Here is a 26,327-nt window from a genome sequence, read left to right on the forward strand (position 1 = left end):
CTGGTTTTGCCTGCCTCCTCTATAAGAGAAGGCCATTTTAATCAGCTAGCAGGAACCGGATGCTACCTCTCCAAGGCTTGGGAGTTAGGTATTCTAGATGAACAGACTGACAAAGGCAGACCATACACCAAAGAAGAGATGAAGCATCAAAGGGAAGGCATGCATGGCAGGATGGACTCCAGGGATGTCCTTGGGAAGTCCCGTTGACCTCAGGCACACCTGGCCCGTGGTTAGGAGGAAAGCCTCATCAGCGCTCACTTGCAGATGGGACTTAAAGAGATACATAACAGGCAACTTTGGAAAGATAATTTTATTAGCTTCATGAGAAACAGCTGCCACAAGCAAAGACCTGGATCGGGACAGAGCTGAGGCGGATTCCCACCTGTTCCCTCCACATCTTTGGAAAGGGTCTAAGTGTGACTCCCAAGAACAACATCTGACTTCCTTGCCCTTCAGTGTAGAAACAGACGTGGGCAAGGCAGTCCTTGTTGGACATTGAATTCTTTTGTTCTGTGTCCATTTCACTGAACAGGAAAATTAACCAATTCCACATTCTAGACATTCAGATCTGGACTGGTCTGGCCCATGTTATGAACCATTGACCAGGAACATGGCCTTCTGAGTCTCCAATCAGTCAACATTCTGGAGGGGTCCCCAGATTCTAGAAAGAAAATTAAGAACCCCTGTAACTTTCAAGGAATTTCTTAGGAGCTCTACATTCTAAAATTGTTTGTTTGTTTGTTTGTTTGTTTGTTTGTTTGTTTGAAGACAGGGCCTCACTGTGTGACCATAGCTGGCTAAGAACTATGTAGAAGAGGCTGGCCTCAAACTCACAGTGATTCAGCTGCCTCTGCCTCCCCAGTGCTGGGATTAAGGTGTGTGTTACCACACCATGCCCTATAATATAAAGTTTTAAGTCTATATTCCAAATCAACCAGAACTCATACCTTCTGGGTTGCCAACAAGGAACCAACTTCTGGCAAGCCAAATAAAATCCACTCCTAATATTTTTAAGGGTTAACAAAGAATTCAGCATCCTAGAATGGCAAAATCACAATATTCTAGGCAAGGGTGAGATCCAAAGTTCTAAATGTCAGTGTCAGTTCTCACAATGCCAAGGCAGGAAACAGACATTCTATCTACCTCAGCCTCAGAGCATCCTAGAAGGACAAATGCAAAGCTCTTCCCTCCAGAAAGCTGCCTCCCTGCCCCCTCAGAGCTCAGAGGACGGTCTCTCTACAATAGGCCCATCATCTCCAGGTGAGTCTGGCACGTGGAAGGAAACATAGGGGCAGGTCTTGGTGTTGAGGCAGATCAGTTTCTTCAGTGAGGCTGTGTTGACAAGGTTGAAGCCCACATCACCCCCAAATGTGCTGGGCTTCCAATACTCTGGAGAACAAATGGGATTTCCTAGGAGACCCTTGAGGGAAAAGGGAGCCCCAATCTCTATCATACTCTCCCCAAAGATGGAGTTGGGCTGACACTTTTCCAGAAGTAGCCCCGGGTAGAACTCTAAAGCATCGATGTCACCATATAACTCCTCCAACTCAGCGGCCATCTCCTTCTCTCCTGAAAAGTGAGAAGCTACAGTCAGAGTCACAGCTTTGTTAAGGTCAACCTGGGGATGGAAACTTCTAGATTCAGTTTTTCTCTAGGGATGACGGAGACTCTGGGAGAACATTTGGGGCAACAGGGGAAACGTCCTAAAATTTGGCCCTGCTGGTATCAGGGAATAGTTAGGAAAGAAAGAACAGATGGGCACTTTAACTTGGACTCTGTGATGACAAGAGTCTAGTGGTCTAGGTCTGTCCTCAAATAGCTGACCTCCAGCAACTCACCCCAGTCTCTGAACTTAATTCTTGGGCCATCACAACATGGAGAGAACAGCCTGTCTTGATCCCCCTCAAGGAAGATTTGAAGGCCTTGCCTCTGCCAAAGCCCTGTTATTACCTAGAGTCAAGTGTGTTCAGGTTCAGACGGATATTCAAGGCCAGTCTACTCTCTGCTTCTTGGAACCCTTTGTCATGAGAGACTAGAGAGTCACCAAGGTTACTGTCCCAGGATCATGGGAAACTCATCTACTGATCTCAGGATCTGTTCCACTCTGACAACTGCATGTTCACAGATGGTGACCAAAGAGAGACAGACATAGGACTTGCCCACCCATTTCTTCAAACCTATCCCTCTATGGGGTACAGGGGTCTGTCACACCAGTGGTAACAGGAGGGATCCAATTTGACTGCCCAATATGTGGGGAATTTGGGGGAAAGAGAGGATGGAGGGAGGGAGAACGAGATCTTTTAAGATCTATTTTATTTTTAACTATATGTGTATTGCCTGTGGCAGCCAGAGGAATCAGATCACCTGGAGCTGGAGTTACAGGCAGTTTGTGAGCTGCCTAAGATGGGTGCTGGGACTCAAACTTGGGTCCTCTGCAAGAGCAACACGCACTCTTAACTGCTGAGCCATTTCTCCAGCCCCATGGATGCAGATTCTTGAACACCATGAAAACTGATTGAATCATGATCTCCAAGAGAAGCATTTGGGACTTGGGGATGGGGTGTGGTGTGTGTGTGTGTGTGTGTGTGTGTGTGTGTGTGTGTGTGTGTGTGTGTGTGTGTGTGTGTGTGTGTGTGTTTTATTTTGCTATGTTAAGGGGGTTAAGCCAAGGGCCTCATCTATGCTGGGCAAGTTCTCAACCACTGAACCACATCCCCAACTAGATACTTTTTATCAACCTTCTAAGTAAGTATCTAGGAGCCACTAGACAGAATAAAACCCAAGTCTTCAGCAGATCCTAGTTCAGTGTGAACCCCCCTTCTCCACATAGCATCTCCCAAGATTTACTCCAGTCACATCTATGACTGTCCTCCCAGACGGGTAACTACTTTTCACAGCTCTGTGCCTTTGTTCTCCCGCTTCCACACCTGAAGCCCTCCTCCCTCTATCTTCAACCTGGAAAGTTCCTATCTGTCCCTCAAGCCCACTGGGAAGGTCATCGTCTCTCCCAAAGCAGGCTACTGTCACATTCACTGCTTTCCCTTACAATGCTTGGTCACAGTGCTGGCCATCTGCGTTGTCCCAGTCTCTGTCTTTGTGACCTCCCTCACTTTCTGTGCAGACCTTGAGGGTAGAGACTGTGTCCAGGAAGCAGCTGCCTACCTGTGAGCTCCTGGAAAGAGGTGTAGGGCTTCATGCCAAACCTCTTTCGATATTCATTGAAGGGCTGTATGCGCATCTCTCGGGACTCCTTGATGACATCCACAGCCACATGCAGAACGTGGTGGTTAAAGTTCCTACCCCCGCCAATCTGCCAAGAGATTAGCGCAGCTGTCAGCCTAAGAACCAGACTGTCCTGTGTAAGGTCCTAAAAGAAGAACTCCATGGCTCTCGTTCTTTCCAAACCAGGACAGAGAATGTCGTGACACTGTGGTTTGCCTCTAGCTCTGCCCTGTCATTCTATTCTGAAGTCTACAGTTTCCCTGCTTCCACAACACGGAAGTGTGCATCACTCCACTCCCTAATGACTGGAACTCCTTGGAGTCACACCAACAGGTAGCGTCATTTTTATTGAAAGAGAGAAAAAAGTCCAGATGAAAAAGGACTCCAGATCCCCAGGACTTGGACGGCCTGCCTAGCTCACTTGGCAAGCTCCAGGCCAAGTAAGAGATCCTGTCTGAAAGTTCAGGTGGACAGCTCCTGAGGAGTCACACCCACAGTTGACCTCTGCCACACAGACACACATACAGACAGACACACAGACAGAGACAGACAGACACACACACACACACAAGACCCCACAAACAGTCATAATAGTTAAGGAGCATCAGTTTAAAGGAAGCTCTACTTCTGAGATCTGTTTTGACAGAACAAGTATAACTGAGCAGAAAGAAAAACATTTGAATTGAAATCATACGGCTCAGAGCGAAGCAAACTTGGGCCAGCAAACAGAGAGCAGCTCCAACCCCAGCTCTACCCATGACAAGCTGTGTGGCTGGAATTGTGCACCCCAAAGGTGTACTGACGTCTAACCTGCAGCACCCACAAATGTGACCTTAGCTGAAAATGTAATAGTCTCACCTTGCTGGTGGCTTAGCTTTACACACTTCCCATCACCCACAGGCAACTACAATCTGATAATATTTAATGGAAAATTCCAGAAAGAAACACTTCCTAAGTTTTAAATTGCATGCTATTCTGAGCAGCATGATGAAATCTGATGAGGACTCTCTCAGTCCTGCCCAGGATATGAATCATCCCTGTGTCCAGCATGTCCATAACACACAAGCCCCCTGGCTTGTCAATCACCTGGCATCTGTTAGTTACATGGTATCTGAGTGCCATGCCCAGGTAACCCCTGCTCAGTAAACTAAACATCCTGTGCCTGTGTCATTCATCTCGCCCCATGTCCTCACAGTGACACAATATCAACTCACATTACCCCAAGAGAGATGAGTACTGTACACCACTGAGAAAGACCATCTTATACACTTTTACTACAGAAAATTGATATACATATTCAATTTTTCTATTATCACTACGTCTCTTACTGTACCTAGTTTATAAGTTAAACTTCACCATACTTTGTATGTATAGGAAAAAAGTATGTATATAGTTCAGTACTCTACCATTTCAGACATCTGGGGGGAAGTCTTTGGATGTATTTCCTATGGATATGAGAACTATATAGTATTCCCTGGCACAGATGGAAATAAAGTCATACTTGATTAGGGAAAATCTTAATCCAAGAGGTGATGCCTTGTTTGTTTGTGTTTAAGTTTTTGCAACAGGGTCTCATGTAACCCAGGCTAGCCTAGAACTCACCATAGAGCTAGAGTGACCTTGAACTCCTGGTGCTCCTACCTCCACCTCCAGAGTGCTGGGATTACAGGAGTGTGCCTCTGTGCCCAGCCCAGTGGTCGCTCTTAAATGAAACTGGAGACATGGAGAAGACACCATGTGGCAAGATGATGGAGGCAGACAGTTGAGTGACACTTCTTCTACAAGCCAAGAAATAACCAAGGATTTTGGGAGCCTAGTGAGAAAGGCATAGAACAGATTCCTCTCGAGGGCCCACAGAGAGAGTGGCCATGCTGCCACCTAACAGTGAAGGACATGTCTCTGTTATCTCAAGCCACCCACTTTTTGTTGGAAAATCCTGGCACACAAACACAAGCACAGACTATGTGTTTCCTCATGTGCAAGCGTGGGGAGTGTGGGAGCATCCTCCTGATATGTTGTGGTAAAATGAAGGGAATGAAGAATGAAAGACGCACAGAGGTTGTCACAGTGCCGGTCACATGGCAACATCAGACAGTAGCCATCATGCTGATCATTAGGGAAAGGCCAGATCTGTCATGCCTCTGCCCCTCTTCTATATCCTGAGAGTCAACATCTGCTATCCTCTGCCAGTTCAAAACCCAGATTTTTCACACACTTCACAGCCATCCAGCCCCACGCAAGGCTACTATCCCTTCTCACACCCGCGTCCCCACAGAGAGCAGAGGGCATCAGCCTGCCAGCATACACAGGTGGCAGCAAATGCTAATTGCAGTCAAATTACCAGGAGGAAATGCAAATCCACTAAGTGTCACAGCTTCCTAACAGGGCTGAGGGACAATGATGACCGAGAAGCAAAGGGCTCAAGACAAGAATGACAGTCCAGAGAGCTGGGCTGGAGGAAAGAGAGCTTCCAACTGTAGGGAAGGAAGGATTTCAGAGGAGCTGGCTTCCAAGGGAATGCATTCATCTGCCAGGGCCACACATAGGTGTCTCAATTAACAGAAGCTTATTCTCAGTGTGGAAGTGAGTGTGTCTGATGCTTGGTCCCTTCTGAAGTTGGCCTCTGTGGCTTATAGATAGCCACTTCCCTGTGTCTGCATGTGACTTTCCTTCTGGGTGAGTCTGTTTTAATCTCCTTGTCTTACAGGAACACCAATCACATTGGGTTAGGGCCCACCCCAATTTCCTGGTTAGTCTCAATTGTCTCTTTAAAGACATTATCTCCACATGTTATTCTGAGGTCTTGAGGGTTAGGATTACAGAATATTAATTTGGGGAAAGACATAGTTCAGCTGACAAGAAATATAGAATTCAAAAAGCATTTCTTTGTACAGGCACTGTCATGTATATTACCATATCCTAACAGGGTCCTTCCGTCCCTCAGATTTCCTGCCCTCTGACCCTCAGGCCTTTGTGCATGCTGTCCTCTCCATCTGGAACACAATCATAACCTTCACCATCACCACTCCTCCAGGGAAAATGCTTGCCCATTTTTACCATCTCTGCTTTGCCAGCACACTAACACCCAGGTCTGGGTCACAGAGTTGACAGAGCAACATGGCTTTCTGCACTATGGTCCTCAACATGTTCTTATCATTCTGAGGACATCAGCAGTGCCTGTCATGGTCCCTCATACACAGCAAGTACTCAAGTGATGCTGTCACTGGACGGTTTCCCTTTTATGGTGTTGGTGCCAAAGGGACAGGGTCCAAGAACCATGCCAACCTTGTTCCTCTGGAGTATGCCCAAACATCTGGAATAATGCCTGTGCTGTGGTCTGAACCTGAAATGTATTCCATAGGTTTGTATTTTAAACACTTACTCCCCAAATGGTGGCACTATTGGGGGTGCTGTGGAACCCTTAGAAGGTATAGCCAAACTGAAGAAAATGGGTCACTAGAAACCAGCCTTTGAAGGTTACAGCTCAGCCCCTGGTTCCTGTCTCCTGATTTCCTGGTCTGCTGTGATGTGAACATCCTTTGCCGTGAGCTCCTGCTACCACAGACAGGGTCACTCTGCCACGGCTTTCCTCGCTGGGACACTGTGAGCCAAATCTTCCTCCCTTGGGTTGCTTCTGTCAGGTATTTGAGACATAGTAACATGAAAGTAACTAATAAACCCTGGTACTGTCACCTGCATGAGAGAATTCATAAAGAGATCTTTATGACCACTGGTAGAAGTAACACCATGCTCATTCCACAGATGAGGAAGCTGGGTTTTAGACCAAGTCTATCAGATCCCAGAGCCTGCCCCTGATGACTCTGTTTCTCTGAAGCTTACCTGGCCAGCCCTCTGGCGAGAGAAGGCATCCACCAATGCCTCAATACCATAGTCCACCAGCATGGAGGTGTTGAACAAGAACTGCTCATAGCTGTACTCTTGCGTGCCCACTTTGAAGGAGTCGGGCATGAGTGGGTGCCAATGATAGAGATGGTTGAACTCCACGGCGATGCGATTTTGGTACTGGAACTGGGCTCGGAACAGCAGTTCTGGGTCAAACTTGAGCTGCAGGAAGTAGCCACTCAAATGCTGCACGTACTCCTCAATGATAATCTTGATGGTTTCCCCTGTGTAGGGAAGATGGGAAATGGGGTCAGCAGAGCTCAGCGCGTGGGAAACGGGACAGCTCATGAGAAGTGCTTGCTTTTGTCTCCTTGCTGTTGGTGGTATTCATTTATCCCCCTTGGTCACTTCTGCTTTCTGTCCTTGTAAGAGGATGTGAAAACAGACTGTCTCAGATTTGACTGAGATACGCAGACAAGGGCATTGCTGCCCCAGAGGTAGGTCCTGGACCCAGTAAGGCAGTAACCAAAACCTGGTTTCCAGGGGCTAGAGAGAGATGGAAAGAGGTGAAGAGCACTGACTGCTCCTCCAGGGGACCCAGGTTCAACTCCCAGCACCAACATGGTGGCTCACAACTATCTGTAACCCCAGTTCCAGGAGTCTGATGCCCTTTTCTGGCCTCCTCGGGTACCAGGCATGTACATGGTGCACAGATATACATGAAGACAAAAACACCAAAATACATAGAATAAATTAAAAAAAAAACTATTTCACAACCCCGATGTAACCTCTCTCCTACAGACCATGACAAACAAGGTCTGGGGAAGTCATGAATGGTGACACAAGCCTGTAAACCAGACCTTGTGGGGCTAAGGTAGGAGAGTGGCAAAGTGGATTCCAGGATGGCCTACTTGGGAAAAGGTTGTCTCTAAAAAAAATTTTTTAAGCTGAGAAACTCTGAAAGGTACAAAAATACAGTGCTATGTTAGTGAGGATTATCATTTCACTGAAACCCTTAGTGAGCAGGGAGGGCTTCAGAGACACCCTCTGACAGCTGCTGCTGCTGCAGCCAAAGAAAAACCACAGAGGGGAGTGTGGGCTGGCGTTTGTCTAAATGGACCATGTTTCTCCTGTGTTGTTTTGTACATTAGAATCTCGTGGGCAGAGATATGCTTTGATCCCTAGGGAAGCAGCTATACACAACAGAAACAGCCAAGAAAGAAGTCAGCTGAAGATTCCAGACCAATAGGAAAGCTGGCCAGTGGATAGGTGAAGGAAGCTGGTATCTGGACCAATCAGCCAAGAGATGAACTGGCTTTTTAGTAAACTGACCTGGAGCCACAGGATTTGGGGTTAGCAGACATGGGTTCACATCCTAGCTTCTTAACATGTAGGCATCTGAGCCCGGGGCTCACTTTCCTCACCTGTAAACTGTAGGCTCTATGAATTCCCATGTGATTTCCATATGACCATGTATCAGGTCACATGAAGAATAGACAGCAGGCATTTATGCTGTTGGCATAGGGCAGTCAACCTCAGCCATGTCAACACAGGTCAGCTTGAGTCTCAACCTTGATCACAGTTTCTCCACCAGCCAAGGTGCTGGGCAACCTCTAGCCAGAGACCTGGCCTCTCTAGTAAAGGTCTGTGAGATACAGACTTCCAAAGAAAACTCAGCCTGTCCATCCTCAGGCTGTTCTTATCCCCAGAGCCCGACTCTTCCAGAAGCCAGTAAATTAAACACTGTAATTGGGACCAGCCATACCCAGTAATGCCCAGAGGTGGTAACTCACAGAGTATGGTCAGGACAGAGGTGTCAGGGTCCAAGCTCCCAGGCAGGAAGCTATCTGACATTTTAGGTAATAGACTCACTCCCCTTAGGAGACACAAAAATATCTTGTCCCTGAGTCACCTAGAATCTATCAAACTCCACAAAGGCTGATAGACTGAGAGGGGAAATTGGGGTTTCCTGAGGGTGAGGTAAGCTGGGGTTTGATCCTGGTGTGCTGGAGATAACCAAACTGGGTGACCGCACAAAGGGGAAACTGGGATTCAAGATTGCCAATCTAACATGCTCAGAGCCTTCCCACTAGGCGGCATTGCAAATCCTTCCAGCCTTCCAGCAACACATCCCGGACTTGAAGCCACAGCCTGGAGGCCCCGGCCTCAGGTCTCAGCCACCAGCGACTGTCCCTCTTACCAACGTGACCACATTGACTAAATCTCTTTTTCCTGCTTTTTACTATTAATTTGTTTTACTTTTAATTGGGTTACTGAGTATGGGTGACCAAACCCAGCTTGGGACTCAGGCTGTGACTCCCCCAGGTTCAGAAACACCAGAGGCCTAACCTGCCTGCCTCCCAGCTCCTTGGACATGCTCACCTATAAGGATGAGGCGAGTGGTCTGGAAGAGTTGCTCGTCATCCCAGGTGGGGTGCTCCTCTTTCAGCAAGTCGCACACGCGGTTGTGCTCACGCAGCCAGATCGTGGAGACGACCATCAGCCCTGGGAGCAACCCAAACACCTCCTGGCCCACAGCCATCTGACTCTTGAGCGGGACACCCGGTGGGTAGCGCATCAACACCGACGCCTGTTCCACGGACGGTGGGTACACCTCTCCGTCCAGCACCTGTGGGATGGGGCCGCCTGGCAACCTGGGGCCGGGCAGAGCAGCCGCAGCTGACTCCAGCCCTCCACCAAGATCCCTCTCTGTCCACATCCGGTCCCTGTGCTCCAGCTTTACTTCCTCAACCCAGGTCTACCTGCCTGGTACTCTCTAAGTGCCTGCCCGAGACCAACTCTTGCTCTTAGACATCCTTTTAGGTACACAGCACTCAGTGTGCCCCTTTAAAAAACAGACAACAAAAAACCTCAAATCTAGCACCACAGGCTAGCTGCGTTAGCTTGAAATACTTCCAGCCGCCCTCTGCTCTCAGCAGAGATCAGAAGCCTATACACAACATGCACCCTGCTCCCCTCCTTTCACCCAGTCATTCCTCACGCACCCCTGGATCTTCCTGCCTCTAAGTCTTCTCACAGCTAAAGCCTCCGGAGAGCTAACAACCTTGGCCCCTTCTTGGCCTGCTCAATCCCGCTGCAACTCTGACTTCCTAGAGAAACAGTCCAGGCCTCAAGGCCCTCCGAAGGTACCAACTGGTTGGTGGCAGTTACCCAAGAGTAACTAGGTAGGTGGTGGTTTCTTCATCCATTCATGAAATATACACATTGTCAAGCTATACGCCAAGTATTGTTCTCAGCTCTGAAGACGCCCCAGTGAATTTTCCTTCCGCTCGTTCAGATTTCCGTAATCCAATGTAGTGGCCACTAGCCACCTGTGGCCTCTGGGCACTCCAAATTTGACTAGAGTGAAGACCTCTATTTCATTTAATTTAGATTTTACTTGATTTTTGTTTTAAATTTTCCTTTTTTAAGATTTATTTTTGTATGTATGTGTATATGCCTCATGTGTGGGGATGCCCACAGAGGCCAGAAGAGGGCATCCGATTCCTTAGAGCTGGAGTTACAGACAGTTGTGAGCCTCTTTGTGGTTCTAGGAAGCAAACCCAGGTCCTCTGGAAGAGCAGCCAGTGCTTTTAACTGCTGAGCCGTCTCTCCAGCCCTACAATTTTAAATTTAAAGCTGATGTTTTAGCTATTGTGTATGTGAATCTGCTTATTCAATTACAATTTTTATGAAATCTAGAGAGAAATCGGCTACCTCCAATGAAAACCTTTTTAAATTTTATTACATTTATTTATTTATGTGTGCACAAGACAAGAGCACACAGGTGCCAAAGCAAACCTATGGAGGTCAGAACACAAACGCTAGTCACCAGGCTTGGTGCCCTCACAGCTGAGCGTCTGACCACCTAAGTAAAGTGCATTGTTAAAATCCATCTTGTCTGTTTTTCACTTTTGTTAATGTGGCCGCTAGGAAATGTGAATTACATATGAGGCTTGCACTACTGTTGGACAACTCTAGTTTACACAAGAAATCTTGCTACAGCCCATACCCTGGCATTCATGTACGTGACCCCTGATGGACTGTGGTTCCCCCATACCCTGGCATTCATGCACATGACCCCTGATGGACTGTTGTTCCTTGATGACTGGGCCTATAGCTAAGATGAACACTGCTTAGTCACCTGCACAAGTCCCACCATGGTGCCCATTCCACAAAGTAGGACAACAAAATGAATGAAAGCATCTCCAGTAGGCTATGGGAAGCCATGGGAGTCCATGAGGGGCATGGGAAGTCATGGGGGACATGGCAGACCATAGAGGGAATGGGAGGCCATGGGGGCATGGGAGGACATGGGGGACATGGGAAACCATGGGGGACATGGGAGGCTATGAGGGGCATGGGAGGCCATAGGGGGCATGGGAGGCCATGGGAACATGGGGGACATGGGAGGACATGGGGGGCATGGGAGGACATGGGGGGCATGGGAGGCCATGGGAAGCCATTCCTGTTCTTTATTTGCTTTTTGCCCTGTTAGCTTCTCCCAGCCTTGGATCTCTGGCCCATTCCCCTACCCAGCCATCTTAGCAAGAGAAAATGAGGGAGACCCTTCCCACAGTCCCATCTCCAAGCCAACACTACCTGGTACTTGAGTTTTCCATCTTTGAAGAGACGCAGACGATACTGTCGTTCCAAGTTATCTCCATAAATGTGGCCAAGGTCTACCTGAGGACAGAGAAAGGTCCACTCAGATCATCTGGATTGTGGTAAGAGCCTGCATGTGGTGATGAGCCCCTCCTGCACACTCACTCCGTGGCCCAAGGCCTTGGTGAAGCCAGGACCCATCTTCCCAGAGGTCTTGAAGAACTGGTGGGTGAAATGTTGTGCAAAGAAGGCAAACAAGACATTGGTCCCCTGTGGGGCGGGGATGAACTTCCTCCTCAGCAGCAGTCGCTGGGCTAGGAGCTGAACATCAGGCAACTGCTTCTTCCCTGGTTAGGGAAATAGGAAAGAACAGTAGATGCCTAGGTCCTGCTTGTATCTTCCTGCCCTGGGGACCACTGGTCTCCCAGAAGTCCTCAGGCAAACTATCTCAAGCAGGAAGGCCAGAGCATCCTCCTCAGGACCTGTCCTCCCTCCCCACAGGTAGCCTGTAAAGAAAGATCTTGAAGTATTTGCCAAGGAAATGGCCTGGTATTTGGAATTTGCTTTAAAATCCCCTACCAAAAGCCAGGCATGGTGGTGGACACCTGAAATCCCAGCACTGGGGAAGCTGGGGCAAGAACATCTCCAGTTAAAGTCCTGCCTGGGTTACACAGACTGTGCCTCAGAATCACACAGGGGTCCATTGACATGGCTCAGCAGACAAAAACGCCTGCCACAGAGGACTGACCACCTGAGCTCAAGCCCCCAAGCCCCTAATCATAACTCACACACAGGGTCAAAGTTCCTCACGCTGTTGGCTCTGTGCCCAGAAAGAGAAGCATTTGCAGAAGGGATCTTAGCATTTCTGTGAAAGCCAGAGGGAGGCACCTCCTGCCAGGAGCCAGGAGTCCTGGGTCTGCCTGGCTTTGCTCTATGGTTTTGGCCAAGCAGTTCTCCCTGAGCCTCAGTTTCCCTGGCTGAGCACTGTGTGAAGGAGGGGCTGGACCTGGATGAACTGAGTGAGTGTCTAACAACTGCTGAAGCATCACTGAGACCACAGAGATAGGACAAGGGGATGACAGGGTGGGGGAAGGATGGGGATTGGACACAGGGAGGGACTTCACTGTTGGGGGTTCATGAGGTGGAGTAGGGAGGAAGGAGGGTGGATGCAGAGTTCATACACCATCTCAGGAGACTTCTTCCCAGCCAGGATCTTCGAATATAGACCCATCTTCATTTAGGTCATCTGAGCCTTTTAGGGCAGCTCAGATCTTGGGGTCCCTCTCCCTACCACTTGTCCTTTATCCTTGGTTCTGAAAAACCCCTTTCCTGGAATTGATGGCTGAGCCTGAGGAGGATGGGTAGAGAGGAAATGAAGGGATGGACAGTTGGCCTGATATGACCATTTCCTGGTGACTTTTTCTGACCTCAGTTTCCCCACCTGCAAAGTGGGCATGATGAAATGTGCTGTTCCCTCCCTTCTGCAGAAATGGAAGACTATTCATCCAGTAACTGATGGAAGCAAATCCACAGCCAAGCCCCAGGCTGAGCTCCAGAAGTCCAGTCAAAGAGTGGGAAGAGGGATTCTATGAGCAAGGGGCATCAAGATCATGATGGGAAAATCTACAGAGACAACCAAACAAAGCTGGTGGGAACTCATGAACTTTAGACCAACAGCTGTAGAGCCTCCATGGGACTGGACTAGACCCTCTGCATAATTGAGACAGTTGTGTAGCTCAGTCTGTTTAAGGGACCTCTGGCAGTGGGATCAGGATCCATCCCTGGTGCATGAGATGGCTTTTTGGAGCCTAGTGCCTACGGTGAAATACCTTGCACAGCCTTGATGCAGGGGACAGGGGCTAGGACCTTCTTCAACTGAATGTACCAGGCATTGCTGACTCCCCATGGGAGGCCTTACATTTTCAGAGGAGGGGACGGGGGGTTGGCTGGGGCAGAGAAGGCTCGGGGGAGAACGGGAAGAGGCATGAGAGAGGGATCTGTGGTCGGTATGTAAAATGAATAAAAAGTTTCTTAATAAAGAAAAAATTAAAAAGAAAATAAATGGAAGGTTAGTGGCAGACCCTGTTTTCCTAGTATCTAGGTGCTCACAACATGGGGACTCATCTGGGAGAACCTGCCTCTGATTTTACTTTCACCTTAAGGAAGGACCTTAGCTGCCTTTTCTGTCCTCTTCCTTGGTCCTAGACATGTCAACTGCCTTGCTTTGCTCCACCTATCTATGACATCGGTCAGTAATGGCTCTTCTGCCTGCTTTTGCCTGAAGAGGAGAACTCAGGCCAGCTCCTTACCGCAGCCCCTTACCTTTGGTCCCCATGGGTGTGGGGCAGTCTTTGGGCACGGAGGGCAGAACTCGAGTATAGTAGCTCACATTGGAGAAGGACTCCCAGCTGATGTAGTCATGTGCTAAGTTGTAGGTTGGAGGGCTGGGGATAAGGTTGGACCGTACTGCAGATCAAAAATAATGGTGACAAGGCTGTTCCCATCCCACCCCACATCCCTGCCTCCTACTATGCCAGGCCTTGTTTTATCTGGCATCAGAGAGTTTCTCCACCCACTGTTTTTATTAGATGCCAAGAATCCCAAGAACTGGGGTGATTCCTCGTTCCTCAGATTAGAGGGGCCCAGCCCCACACTCACCTGTGAGTATCAGCCGCATGAGTGTTTCTCTGATGAAGGTGGCATTCACAAACTCCCAGAACCAGCGCCCATGTGTCAGGAGGAAATGGGTGAATGAGGGGCTGGGGCGCAGGAAATTCCGCAGCCAGGTCCAAAGCTCAGCTGCAGGAACAGTGGGAACCACTGAGTCCATCTCTTCCAACAATACCAGAGCTACCCATGGTGAGAGAATGGGGACCAAACAGGAATCTATGGGCAGCACCCTTAGGAGTAAAGATACATGAAAGAGCCAGGACCCAAAATGAGGACAGAGGACGAGGAGCATGGAGATGAGCCACCACAGAGTGGAATGGACCAAGAAAAGAGCTTACATGGAAGCCATGTTTGAGCAGGGTCAAAGCCAAACAAGGAGGCAAAAGAAGCCACAGCCAGAAAGGAAAGCAGGTGTCAGGGTATAGAGGAAGATCCAGAGGAGCAGGAGAGATGGGGGCCTGAGGCCTAGCTCACGGATGGTGCAGTTGGGGCCCGAGTAGCCCGTGTGAGTACAGTCACACTGGTAGTGGTCGAGGCCGAATCGGACACAGACACCCTGGTTCTGGCACGGATAATAACAACAGGGATTGACTGTGGATGAGAAACAAGTATTAGGGACACTCTCAAGTAGCCTCCTGACCCCACCCACCCACCCCCAGTGTGGAAAAAAGGCACAGAAGCAGCTCTTTCCCAAATGACCTCTGGACTTCTCTCTGGCCAACCCCACTTGTTACCATAGACATAAAATCCAACCCTGCCCTGGACCTCTAGCCTAGCCCATGCTCCAGGCCAGGAGAAAGTCCCCCTCTCTCCCTGCTGCCACCAAGGGGGTGAGGGAAAGAGTCCAGACCCAAGCTGTTGATACCCAGGCTGGGAAGCAGCTGATAAGACAACCTGCTGTGAGCTTCTGAGGGCTCACTTCCTACCTCTTCAGAGTCACGTGACTAGGGTATGTGTGAGGGCTTCAGAAAGGAGACCAGGGTGTGGGCAGATTCTCCCAGATGACCCCCCCCCATGTTGTGAGCACCTAGATACTAAGAAAATAGGATCTGCCACTAGTCTTCCATTTCTGCAGAATGGGGGGAACAGCACATTTCATCATGCCCACTTTGCAGGTGGGGAAACTGAGGTCAGAAAAAGTCACCAGGAAATGGTCATATCAGGCCAACTGTCCATCCCTTCATTTCCTCTCTACCCATCCTCCTCAGGCTCAGCCATCAATTCCAGGAAAGGGGTTTTTCAGAACCAAGGATAAAGGACAAGTGGTAGGGAGAGGGACCCCAAGATCTGAGCTGCCCTAAAAGGCTCAGATGACCTAAATGAAGATGGGTCTATATTTGAAGATCCTGGCTGGGAAGAAGTCTCCTGAGATGGTGTATGAACTCTGCATCCACCCTCCTTCCTCCCTACTCCACCTCATGAACCCCCAACAGTGAAGTCCCTCCCTGTGTCCAATCCCCATCCTTCCCCCACCCTGTCATCCCCTTGTCCTATCTCTGTGGTCTCAGTGATGCTTCAGCAGTTGTTAGACACTCACTCAGTTCATCCAGGTCCAGCCCCTCCTTCACACAGTGCTCAGCCAGGGAAACTGAGGCTCAGGGAGAACTGCTTGGCCAAAACCATAGAGCAAAGTCAGGCAGACCCAGGACTCCTGGCTCCTGGCAGGAGGTGCCTCCCTCTGGCTTTCACAGAAATGCTAAGATCCCTTCTGCAAATGCTTCTCTTTCTGGGCACAGAGCCAACAGCGTGAGGAACTTTGACCCTGTGTGTGAGTTATGATTAAGGGTCGAGAGGGTGGCAAAAAGTCAGAGCAACCTAGCATGGACTGGCCAGTCATCAAAGAGGCCAACATCAGGAGGACTGACCCAGAGCAGGGCCTACCCCTCCAGCCTGAATCCTCACCTCAGTTTCCACAGTGCAGCACCCTCCCACCTCCAGGGGCTTCCAGATGTCCCCAGAACCACCATCACCACACATACACCAGCAAAAATAATACCGACCATGCAAATAGTTTTGCTTAAGCCCTGGTAACTTTGAACAACCCCACAATGACATTTTTGTGATCTCTGGCAGGAGTTTGGAAGAGAGAAGCCAAGGGTAAGACGGCTGGACAAAAAGGCCTTATCAAGCTGCCACAGGCAGACCTGGCAAGCAAGAGCCAGGAACAGGAGAGCTGACAAGACCCCAGTCCTTCACATCCCTGGATGTTCCCCAGCTGGTCACAGCCCCAGAAAGACCAAAGGAGCCTGGAGCCACTTCCAGCCTACCGGAACTAGGGCTTTCCTGATACCAATTGCTCAAGTGCAACTCACCTGCCGTGAGCCTGGCCGGACTTTGGCATAGAGCTCTCCCATACCCAGGAAACAATCTTACCACTCAGAAGGAACAGGGAGAAGGTCCAGGCCTCCTCTGAGTTCCAGTTTCCTACTTCTACCTCAACAGAAGTCTCAAGAGGTTCAGAAGCTCAAAGGGGCTGCAGCAACCCTCCCTCAGGCCCCAAAGACCTACCCCCACACTTACCTAGACTATACTTGTCACATCTCTGAGCCCTCCCCAAGGAATCGCACTCTGCTCCCTGCTCAAGGCTCACCAAGTCCCCACTCTGAAGTCTGCCTCTCCTTCTTGCCCTGAGGGAGGGCCACACCTTCCCAGACATCCACCTCCCTCCTGGACTGGGCTCACAGCCTGGGCTTGGCCCACGTGCATTCAGGGAACTACTGGTGACCAAGCTTAACAAACGTGTGTGGAACTAACAAAACAGCATGATGAGACCAGCCATTCCCTGCCAGGCAAAGAGAAGCTTTCCTCCTCCCAGCAGTCCCGGAGGCGAGCTTCGAGGCCTCCTGATGCTGTCAGGGTTTTTCACCAACTAACCAGAGTTTCCTGCAGCACCAATGTCCTGTCTCAAGCCAGAAGAGGGCCTTCCCTCCCAACCAGACTATGGCAGCTTTCCCTCACCCCTCCCCACCCTCTTTCCATAAATACCAGCTGCCCCAAGACAGGAAAAGTCCTCTTGGGCAGGGACAACAGCCGCAGGAGCTCCGGGATACGAAAGTGTGCAGAGAGGGTGCCGCTTGGCCACGCTGACTGTGACGGCCATGCTGGGAAAACTGGGCTGTCACTGCCAAGTCCATGACCCCACCTCCCCAGGGTGCATTTGTCTTCCAGCACCCAGTAGCAAAATGGGTGAGTCTCCTGTCCACAATAAGGAACTCCAGGTCAGAGCAGGCAAGAGGCTTACGCTCAAACCCCACAGCCTCCGGGCAGCAGAACCAAAATGTGAACCTCCTTCCCTTTCCCTGCCTGACTCCTCCTGGGATGTCTAGGACTTGATTTAGGGGAGAGATAGAGCAGAATCACACTGATCCAAAGGCCACGGATGTTGCTGTTTCTTCAAGGTGAATTTTGCACATCCCAAGTGAATGTGGAAGCCTGGGGTCACTGTCTCCTGCTATAAGCAGACCTCCAGTTATTCAACAGGACAGTCGTCCTTTTCATCTGACTTCAGGCCTGCAGGATTCCATGCCAACCCAGTCCTCTGCCTAGCAGAGGGGACCACTCTACTGAGGCCACCCATCTTTCTTGATGGAAGTAAGGGGCCATCAGGGGAGGAACAGGCACCCAATCTAATTTACTTCCAGTGACCCACACTCAAGCACAAGTCGGCCACCAAGGAAGAACACAGGAAAGATGAACTCAGAAGTAGTGTTGTCCCTGGCTGTGTCTATGAACAAGTCCCCTCCACACTTAGGGCCTTGCTTGCCTGTCTGTCCCATAAGCAGAAAGAGCAGGTATCTCAAAGGATGCTTTCCTCTGATCCTGCCCCCCCCCACCCCCGTCTGTACTCTAGAGGAAGCCAAGCTGCTCCCCTAGGTTATTTCCATCATTCTCCAGCCCTCGGCACAGGACTCTGCAACTGTTCTCACTGAGTGCCTGACGCCCATGAAGCAGGACGATAGACAGCCACTGTGCCTGCAAGACACAGACCCAAAGGCCAAAGCAGTCAGCTTACGTACCCACAGATCTTCCAGCTCTAAAACCCACCCATGGATTTAAGTAAGATGTCCTTCAGCCCAAAAGCTGGAGATCTGGACTCAGAGGCAAGCAGGGCAGGGGACAGGTATGGCTGGGGAGCACCCAGTCCTCCGGATGTGGAGGTGGAGGTGGCATCAGGCAGAAGAGAAGAGGCTGAGCCCAAATCTCCTAAACATAATATTTACAGAGGCTCGGGGGCGGAGACTGTGTGGCAGTCAAGAAGAAAGCCAGCCTGAATAGCCAGGCCTGGGCCTCCCAACACCATGCCTGTAAGCAGATCCAGGCCAGACAACTCTGTAGCAGGCCCAAACAGCAGCCTACAGCAGGAAAGGAAGGCCCCTCCGGGTCCACAGACCTAGCTGGGGCTGGAGACAGGAGCACTCAAGGAAGACAGAGGGAGGCTTTGGCGTGTAGTCAAGTCTCACCCCACGTGCAGGAGCTGGCCTCAGGCTCCTCAGCCTGGCACACAACTCTACTGGCCAGGTCATGCATGCCCTCTCCTTAGCTAGGCATGGGGTCTCTTAAATGGTCTGGGTACTATGGTGCATGCCTTAAATTCCAGCACTCAGCACACAGGAGGCAGAGGCAGGTAGATCTCTGTGAGTTCAATGCCAGCCTGGTCTACAGAGTGAGTTCCAGGACAGCCAGACCTACATAGAGAGACCCTATATGTGTGCATGCGCACACACACACACACACACACACACACACACACATACACACACACACACGCACACACACACACACATGCACACACTTGCATGTACATGCACACACACATGCACATGCTCTGGAAGGGAAGCATTTAAACACTGTGGGTCCCAGCACAGTCTTGAGCTCCAAACAGGGCACTATCTCTTCCCCCACCAAGCAGTAGAGGCCTCCTGCCCTCAAAGATGTCTGCAGCTTTGGGCTCCAGGCAGGTGCCCAACCAGTTTGAGCCACTGTTTACTGCAGACTTGGGGGCAGGCAGGCACCCATCTGTCCAGTTCTGTCCTTAACCCTTGCAGGGGTCTGTGACCAGCTTCTCAGCCTCTAGGCTCAACCCAGAATCATCTGTCCTCATTTTCAAATTCCCAGGGACCCTTGAATACAAGCTCTGCTATCCAACACCCAATGCTTCCTGCAAGAAAGACCCTCACAGAACTCCAGCAGAAAACCAGTCTCCTCCTCCCACCACCTCCTTTCCTTCAAGGTCTAGTTGAAATAAATGCCACCTCCTCCAAGAAGCCCTCCTGATTCCTCACACGGGGGCAGATATTCCCTCCTCGACATCCTTTGCTTCTCTCACCCTTAGCCATTGCCCTCACTCCCTGTAGAACAGTCCTAGCATCTGTCTCCACCACTAGACTGTGAGCTCCGCTGGGTTCTGTGTCACCAGGGCCCCAGCCAAAGACTGGCATAGAAGAAACCTGTGGAATGCAAAACAGAAAAATCCCACTACAGCACACGCACTATGAACGTAAGTGGAAGGGATACTATGGCTCCCATCACCGTGTGGATCCTCTGTGCAGCTCGGGTCACCAGCTCACGCCCACTCCCTGGTAAAGAGAGCCAAACCCAGGGCCTGGATGCTGAGCACTGGATTTCCCAGCAGAGCAGTGCCCTCCAAGCTAAGCTCTACCCCTCCTCCCCAGGAGTCACAAGCAAGGAAGACAGGTGAGCGATGCCAGGTACTCAGGGGCCCAGATGGGGTCAGGGGCAGAATGGGAGCCGGACTCATGCTGACACCGACAGCACAGGCCCACGGCCAGCATGGCCAGCCTTGCCTCTACCTCCAGCTCACTGTGGGATCTCCAACAAGTGACCCCACTTCCTCGGCATCTCAGAGTTCTGTTCTATGAAATGGGTCTAGCAATCTGCCCCACAAAGCACTGAAGAAAAATCTACCCAGAACTGAGCTTGGTAAGCTGAAGTGCTGGGTCAGAAATATTCCCTCCCAAATCCAGGCTTGGGGGGGGAGGGGTGTTAGTCCCCATTCTTGCACAGGTTTCCCTAAATCTTCTCACACAAACCCTCTCCTCCAGAAGTCTACTCTGACTCCCAGTCCACTCTGACACTGCTCTTCCTTCCTCTGAGCTCCAAGTCTCAGCAGCATCCAGCAGAAAGCCAAGACTCCCATCCCTCCTCTCCCACTGCCAACCTTTCTTGGCCGCAGTTTACAGGTAGGCATCCGAACTAGAGAAAGGGGAAGAAAAGGCAGGAGAGGGGAGAGGGACTGGGGTGGAAGAGTGGATTCTTTTTCTTTCCTGGAACCTGGTACTGGCCTGAAAGAGGGATAAAGGACAGAACTGCAGGGGCCCATTGCAGGTATTGGGAAGTTCTGGATTAGGCGAGCCCTGAGTTCAAATCCTGAGCCCACCATGCTCTATGTGACTTGGGGGTGTTATCATACCTACTGAGCCTCAGTTTCCCCATCAGTGTGTGTGCACCTCTCTTCCACCTCCCTGTTCCCAAGATAGCTGGTGCCCCACCCTAGCCCCTGTCTCTACCGATGTGGGGGAGGTTGAGCTTGAGCGGCAGGATTAGTCCTCCAAAAGTTAGAGGCTAAAGAATGGGAACTCGCTCTCCAGCCTGCCTTCCCCTTGGCGCCTGCAGCTTCCTCCCTCAAAGATCCCTCACAAAACCACACACACACACACACACACACACACACACACACACACACACACACACACACCACCACCACCACCAACAACAACAACAACAACAACAACAACAACAACAACCAGAACTTGGGGCGGGGGGGGGGGGGGGGGGGGGGGGGGGCGGAGAGAGGGGGTTGTGGAGGGAGACCGCTTGGAAAGTTGCAGCCCAGCACAGGTGAAATTAAAGAACCGTCTCTGCTTCCCCTGCCGGCTCCTGAGCTCAGTTGGCTGTGTGCCAGAGAGACCCTAGGTAGGCCCTAGCCACGGCCACACCCCTGGAATTCTCCAGGGAGCCTCATCCCACAAACTCAACACCCCACTCCCAGGCACCACTCCCAGAAAGGGGAAGTGGGGCCCTCTGGAAGGGAGAAGAGGGAGATGGACCAAGCCAGCAGCGCAGGACTCGGGATCACCATGGGCATTGGGGCGGGGAGTGGGGGTGGGGGGGAGTTGCTTACCCGGTGAGGGCACCCCAGGGTCTGCAAGCAGGATAGGGGGCGGTGGCAGCAGCAGCAGGAGCAGCAGCAGCGGGAACTGGAGCGAGAGACTCCTTCCTGAAGAGGAGAGACAAGTTGAGCCTGGCGTTCAAGGCTCTGCCTGCAGGCCACCGAATTCTCCCGTGCGGTGTGTGGGGGCACTGGGGTCGGACTCACGGCTCATGGCTCTGGGAGTTGATGGATGTGAAAGCCAACTGCTGGGTCCTCGGGTGCAACTCCAGGACTGCCCCAGCACTGGCGGGTCCCCTCCCACCCATCCCACGGCTCCACCCCCACTCCTCCCTCAAGCTGTCACCCTCGACAACGCCCGCTGACTTCCTCTACTCAGGCCTTGGCCAAGATGTTTTATTAACTACTGCATTAAGACTGTCACTCAAGATCCTTTAGGTGCACAACCTTTTTAAAGTGTTAGAAATGCATCTATTGATCTATAGGAAACTGAGGCTGGCTGAGGATAGACATGACAGAGGACAGGGCTCAGACACAAAACAAATGCTGGAAGAAGTCAGTTTGAACCTGCTTGCAGATGAGGAGAAAGGGGCTGAGAAGCCCAGCACCCCAGCCCTGCCTGTACACAGGGGTCCTGCATGGAGGCAATAGGACTCTGCCTGCCAGAGATGAAGAGCTGTAGTTTAGGTTTTAATTACACAGGCTGCCAGCTGGGCCACCTTAGATGAGGTACATGCTCATCCTTGCTGGTCCTCGGTGTACTCATCTATAAAGTGGGCACATAAACCACCCTAGGCAATACACAGATCTCATATGCAGACGTGATCAGAAGACGTTCTTTCAAAGTTGTCCTAACTCAGATTCCAGGGCTGGTCGAGTGCCATCCCCAAGCTGGATGGCCATCAGGCAGCTTTACAGGATCTCAGCATTTGACTCTTTTTGATGACTGGGGAAACCGAGTCTAGAAGAAGGGGAGAATAGGCGCAGTCACAGCGTCTCCTGGTCCTCTCACTTAGAAGCACTATCCCTCGGTTTTCCCAGCACACCTAACTGCCCTCTGCCCACACCCATGGGAAGGCCTGGTGGAAGGACCCATCCGTCCTTGTGCTGGCTGTCAGATATCTCTAGGTACAGGAAAAGAACCCTGCCAGGTGGGAGAGGTGAGACCTGCTTCCAAGCCAGAGCTGTTCCCATGCTCTACTGGGACAAAAGCCAGCTGCTCTAGGGAGGCAGAGCAAGCCAGGGCAGACCAGGGGAGGGACCGGAGCCCCAGGACACTGAGAGGGCTTCAGCCTTCCCTGCATCCCAGAGGCAGGGCCCTCTGGTAAACCACCCAGTCAGGCAAGGAGCCCTGAGTCAAGTGATTGTCAGCAGAAACAGTGAGGTCTGGGAGGGAAGTTGAGGTTCCGGTGTCCAGAGGAAAGGGGACTTCTGGTGATCAAGTACTGGAAGAAGAGCTGGCACAAGCCTCCTCCTCTAGTCCCAGACCTGCCCTCACCTGGGGCCTGGACCCAGGCAGTTACCACACCTGTAGCTCGCTCCTAGACCTCATCTCCTGTAGTGAAAATAACAAACACTAGCTCAACCTTGGCCTCGCAGGGAGGAGACTTAGCTTGGAAATCAAGAAATTAAGTTAAAGTCTCCCTCCTTTGCTCTGACCATAGACGAGTCTCTGGGGCCTGTTTCCCATTTGAACACCAGGATAATCAGATGAGGGGGTTGGTGAAGACAGGTACCCCACCAGTGGGGAGCAAACGAGTCCTTGCTGTAACCAATGCTCTACAACCAATCATGCAATTCCAAGGTGGATGCAGTGAAGGAGAGATGCAATGGCAGTATGGAATTGATGAAGGGTGGATGCAGTGGAAAAGCCAGAGGCCAAGAGACCAGCTGGGGCCCCAATTCAGGCCTCCAAGGACCAAGCCTAACCAAGAGAATGGAGACGAGGGAGACGGTGGCTGAAGTGACACCAGCGTGTGGGTAGAGATTCTGCCAGGGAGACAGGCACTCTGGGACAGGCAGTCAGCTGGGACAAGTAGTTTGGATTTGGTCCACTTCAAAGGAACATCCAGACCAGCCCTCATCCTTGTTCTGCTAGAAGGGTCGAAACACAGGGTCCCCTTTCCTGGCCCTCCGCTCCAAAGCCAATGTCCTGAATGTGGACTGTGTGGAGGGTGGCTGATCTCCTCGGCTCCAGGTCATGTGACATGCTTTTCATTCTCTCCTGCAGGAAGCTCTTCTCTGCTCACGGTGTTTCTAGATTGAAGCTGTCCCTCTCCCCCCCTTGAGCTGCCACTGTCTTGGTCACCCTGGCCTCCCTAGACCCAAGCACAGGGTCTGACTGACAGAAAAATGGCACAAGAGGTGGGTGCTTGGATTAGGAAAGGCATGAGCACTGGTGTGAATAATCCAGAAAAGGAGCTGCAGAGATGCCTGGGCAGTCAAGAGCACTGGCTGCTCTTGCAGAAGACCTGGGTTCTGTTCCCAGCACCTACATGGTAGCTTACAATCATCTATAACTCCAGTCCCAGGAGAGCTGACATCCTCTTCTGTCCTGTGTGTGTGTGTGTGTGTGTGTGTGTGTGTGTGTGTGTGTGTGTGTAAGAAAACACTTATTCAACATAAAATTAAATAATCTAAAATAAAAAATTTAAATAATAATTATATAGAAAAAATTCATATGCCTGAGGGGACCAGAGCCATGTTCATCAAGGTGCCTGCCCATCTATCTGCTGGGGCAACCCCCAAAAGGGTCATTGCCTGCCTCAGTTTCTCATTGAGCCTCCTGGTCAACACTCCTCGCAGTCCCATAGGTTCAGCTCCACCACAGAGCCTGGGCTCTTTCAAGCCAAGAAGTAAGAACAGCTTCCCTACCCAGTGACAAAGTTTTGTCTCTCTGAGGGCCCCATCCCCTGCCCCCATACCAACCACATGCCCCGCTGCAAACCTAGGGCCCACATCTGAGTGTTACTGGGAAGGTCTCACCCAAATGGACTCCACCCAGCATTTGGAAATCCCAAGCTGACTCTCACCTGAATCATTCATGAGCCCAGCCCCACCTCGAAGGCAGGTTCACAGAACAGAAAGTTCTGCAGTCAGCCTCAGATCTCTTCAAACCTCGGTCCCAAACCCTGGTCTTCACTCTCACCACCTGAAGCCTTCAACTGCCTTTTGTGGGCCTCAGTTTCCCCATCTGAAAAAAAATGGGTTTACTAATTCCATTTCTGCAACAGCTACTCTGAGGCCAGCGAGAGCCAGTCCATGTGGGCATCCAGCCTTCACCAAGAGCTCAGCATTGTTTCTCCACTGCCCCTTCTTTCCCTTCCCTACCTGAGCAGGGTCGGCTCCATGGGAAGTCCCCCCCCCACCCCGTACCTGCTCAGTGCCAGGTTTCCATTAAGTACTATATAATCTGTGAGATAAAATATCCCAGTAGCCCTGTGAAGCCAATATTGTCGTCTCCATTTACAGAGAAAGAAAGTTGAGGCCCAGGACTATAACGGTTTGCTCAAAATTGCACTAAGAGGAAGCAGAAACCCTTTAGGACAGTGGGTGACTGGTTGGGGCCTCTAGCTAAGTTACACAACCCAGTCCACCTGAGCAGCCAAGGCCCGAAAGCCACAAAATCCACTTGTTTGTCTTTCCTGCTTAAACCTTTAAAACAGCCCTGAGAGGAAGGAGATGATGCAGAAGGAGAAGCAGAGGCCCAAGGACTGATTCCTCCAGATCTTGCATGAGGTGAGGAGGGAGAGAAGGAGTGACAGCCCCTTCCGGAGCACTTTGTAAGCCAGGCAGGATGCTGAAGGCATGTCACTCACCATAGCCCCATGAGGGGGCTTTTCTTCTTCCTGTTTCTATAAACAGGAAAACGTGCTCACCCACTAGAGCTGCACGTTACAAGCGATGGGGATGAGACCGGAGGCCATGCTGTTTGACGTTAACTTACAGGTTTAATACCTGCCACATCCTTTCAGCCTCTCTTGGACTCCAGCCCTGATTCTTTAAACACCCAAATCCTGCCAAGGACAGGCCCAAAAGATAAGCAGGCAGACAGTTGGTGTGTGGAGAGTTCCCTGTTCATCCAGGGAGTTTCCACTGCAGGGTCCGCTGTCACACAGACCTCACCACCAGATTAGCCCAGGATGGCCCAGTGGTCCTTCTACCATGATGCACCCTGGTTCATAGCCCAGCTTCCAGGTCTAGCTGTGTGACTCTGTTGACTCTGAGTAACTCATATGATGTCTCTGAGCCTAGTTTCCTCATTGGACAATAAAGACAATAATAACCATTGTGAGGGGCCCAGGATCACTTAGCCTAATCCATAGCCCCCAGGAGGCATTTGGGAAGTGACCAGTCCTGCTGTCATGATTATAATTAATAATTACACAATGAATTCAAATCTGTCATCATGGTCCTAGATTGGGGATCCTTAAGAGAACTGTAGAGAGAACGACAGCAGGCGTGTGCTAGCTTCCTGTGTCAGGATTACATTTAGTTGCATATGACAAAAAAGCGCCACACGTAGGAGATTTCATCAAAAGAGGGGATGGGGGTCTTCCTCAAATGGCAGGAAGTACTGAGATGGAGATTCCAGTGTTGTGCAGTCATGCCACAAGGAGTGGGCTCTTCAGTCAGTCCTTCTGCTGGCTATGTCTGTGTGTCACCCCCTGGCCCCTTGCTCCAAGTGTGGAAAGGCTAAGGAGAGAGCAGACACCCCCACAGACCCACAGGTACTTCTCTTATGCCAGACTTTGTACACGGCCTCCCTTAACTGCAAAGGAGCTTGGGAAATGGAGTTTTATAATAGGAAAGCAAAGGGCAAGAAGTGTGGGATGGAACGGCCAGTTTTGGTGTCTAC

The 26,327-nt window shown here is 50.8% G+C and overlaps 2 protein-coding genes across 4 annotated transcripts in view; both read right to left on the bottom strand.

Annotated features, from left to right (window-relative positions):
- Window positions 1-292: 292 nt before the first annotated feature.
- Ptgs1 (prostaglandin-endoperoxide synthase 1) lies at window positions 293-24,635 on the bottom strand. Of its 2 annotated transcripts, none has more exons than XM_052725771.1 (11): window positions 24,502-24,635; window positions 21,482-21,577; window positions 14,815-14,931; window positions 14,329-14,469; window positions 13,993-14,136; window positions 11,836-12,017; window positions 11,668-11,751; window positions 9,448-9,694; window positions 7,063-7,349; window positions 3,163-3,310; window positions 293-1,569 (listed from the first exon to the last, which is right to left on the bottom strand). In XM_052725771.1, the coding sequence occupies exons 1-11, from the start codon at window positions 24,512-24,514 to the stop codon at window positions 1,214-1,216; spliced, it is 1,815 nt and encodes a 604-aa protein (XP_052581731.1). In that variant the 5' UTR covers window positions 24,515-24,635; the 3' UTR covers window positions 293-1,213. The 2 variants fall into 2 exon arrangements, with proteins under 2 accessions (XP_052581731.1, XP_052581732.1); XM_052725772.1 differs by lacking the exon at window positions 24,502-24,635 and adding an exon at window positions 21,677-21,765.
- Mrrf (mitochondrial ribosome recycling factor) overlaps window positions 21,507-26,327 on the bottom strand; it is a 99,324-nt gene continuing 94,503 nt past the window's right edge. The window contains exon 8 of one of the 2 annotated variants that reach the window (XR_008215352.1): window positions 21,507-21,577. The gene's annotated coding sequence lies outside the window, so the exon portion shown is untranslated. Of the gene's footprint in view, window positions 21,578-24,562; window positions 24,663-26,327 lie in introns of those variants that run through there. The other variant, XR_008215353.1, reaches the window with a different exon arrangement.

Source organism: Peromyscus californicus, unplaced genomic scaffold (assembly GCF_007827085.1).
Source record: "Peromyscus californicus insignis strain IS unplaced genomic scaffold, ASM782708v3 Scaffold_7__1_contigs__length_154581171, whole genome shotgun sequence".
Taxonomy (NCBI): domain Eukaryota; kingdom Metazoa; phylum Chordata; class Mammalia; order Rodentia; family Cricetidae; genus Peromyscus; species Peromyscus californicus.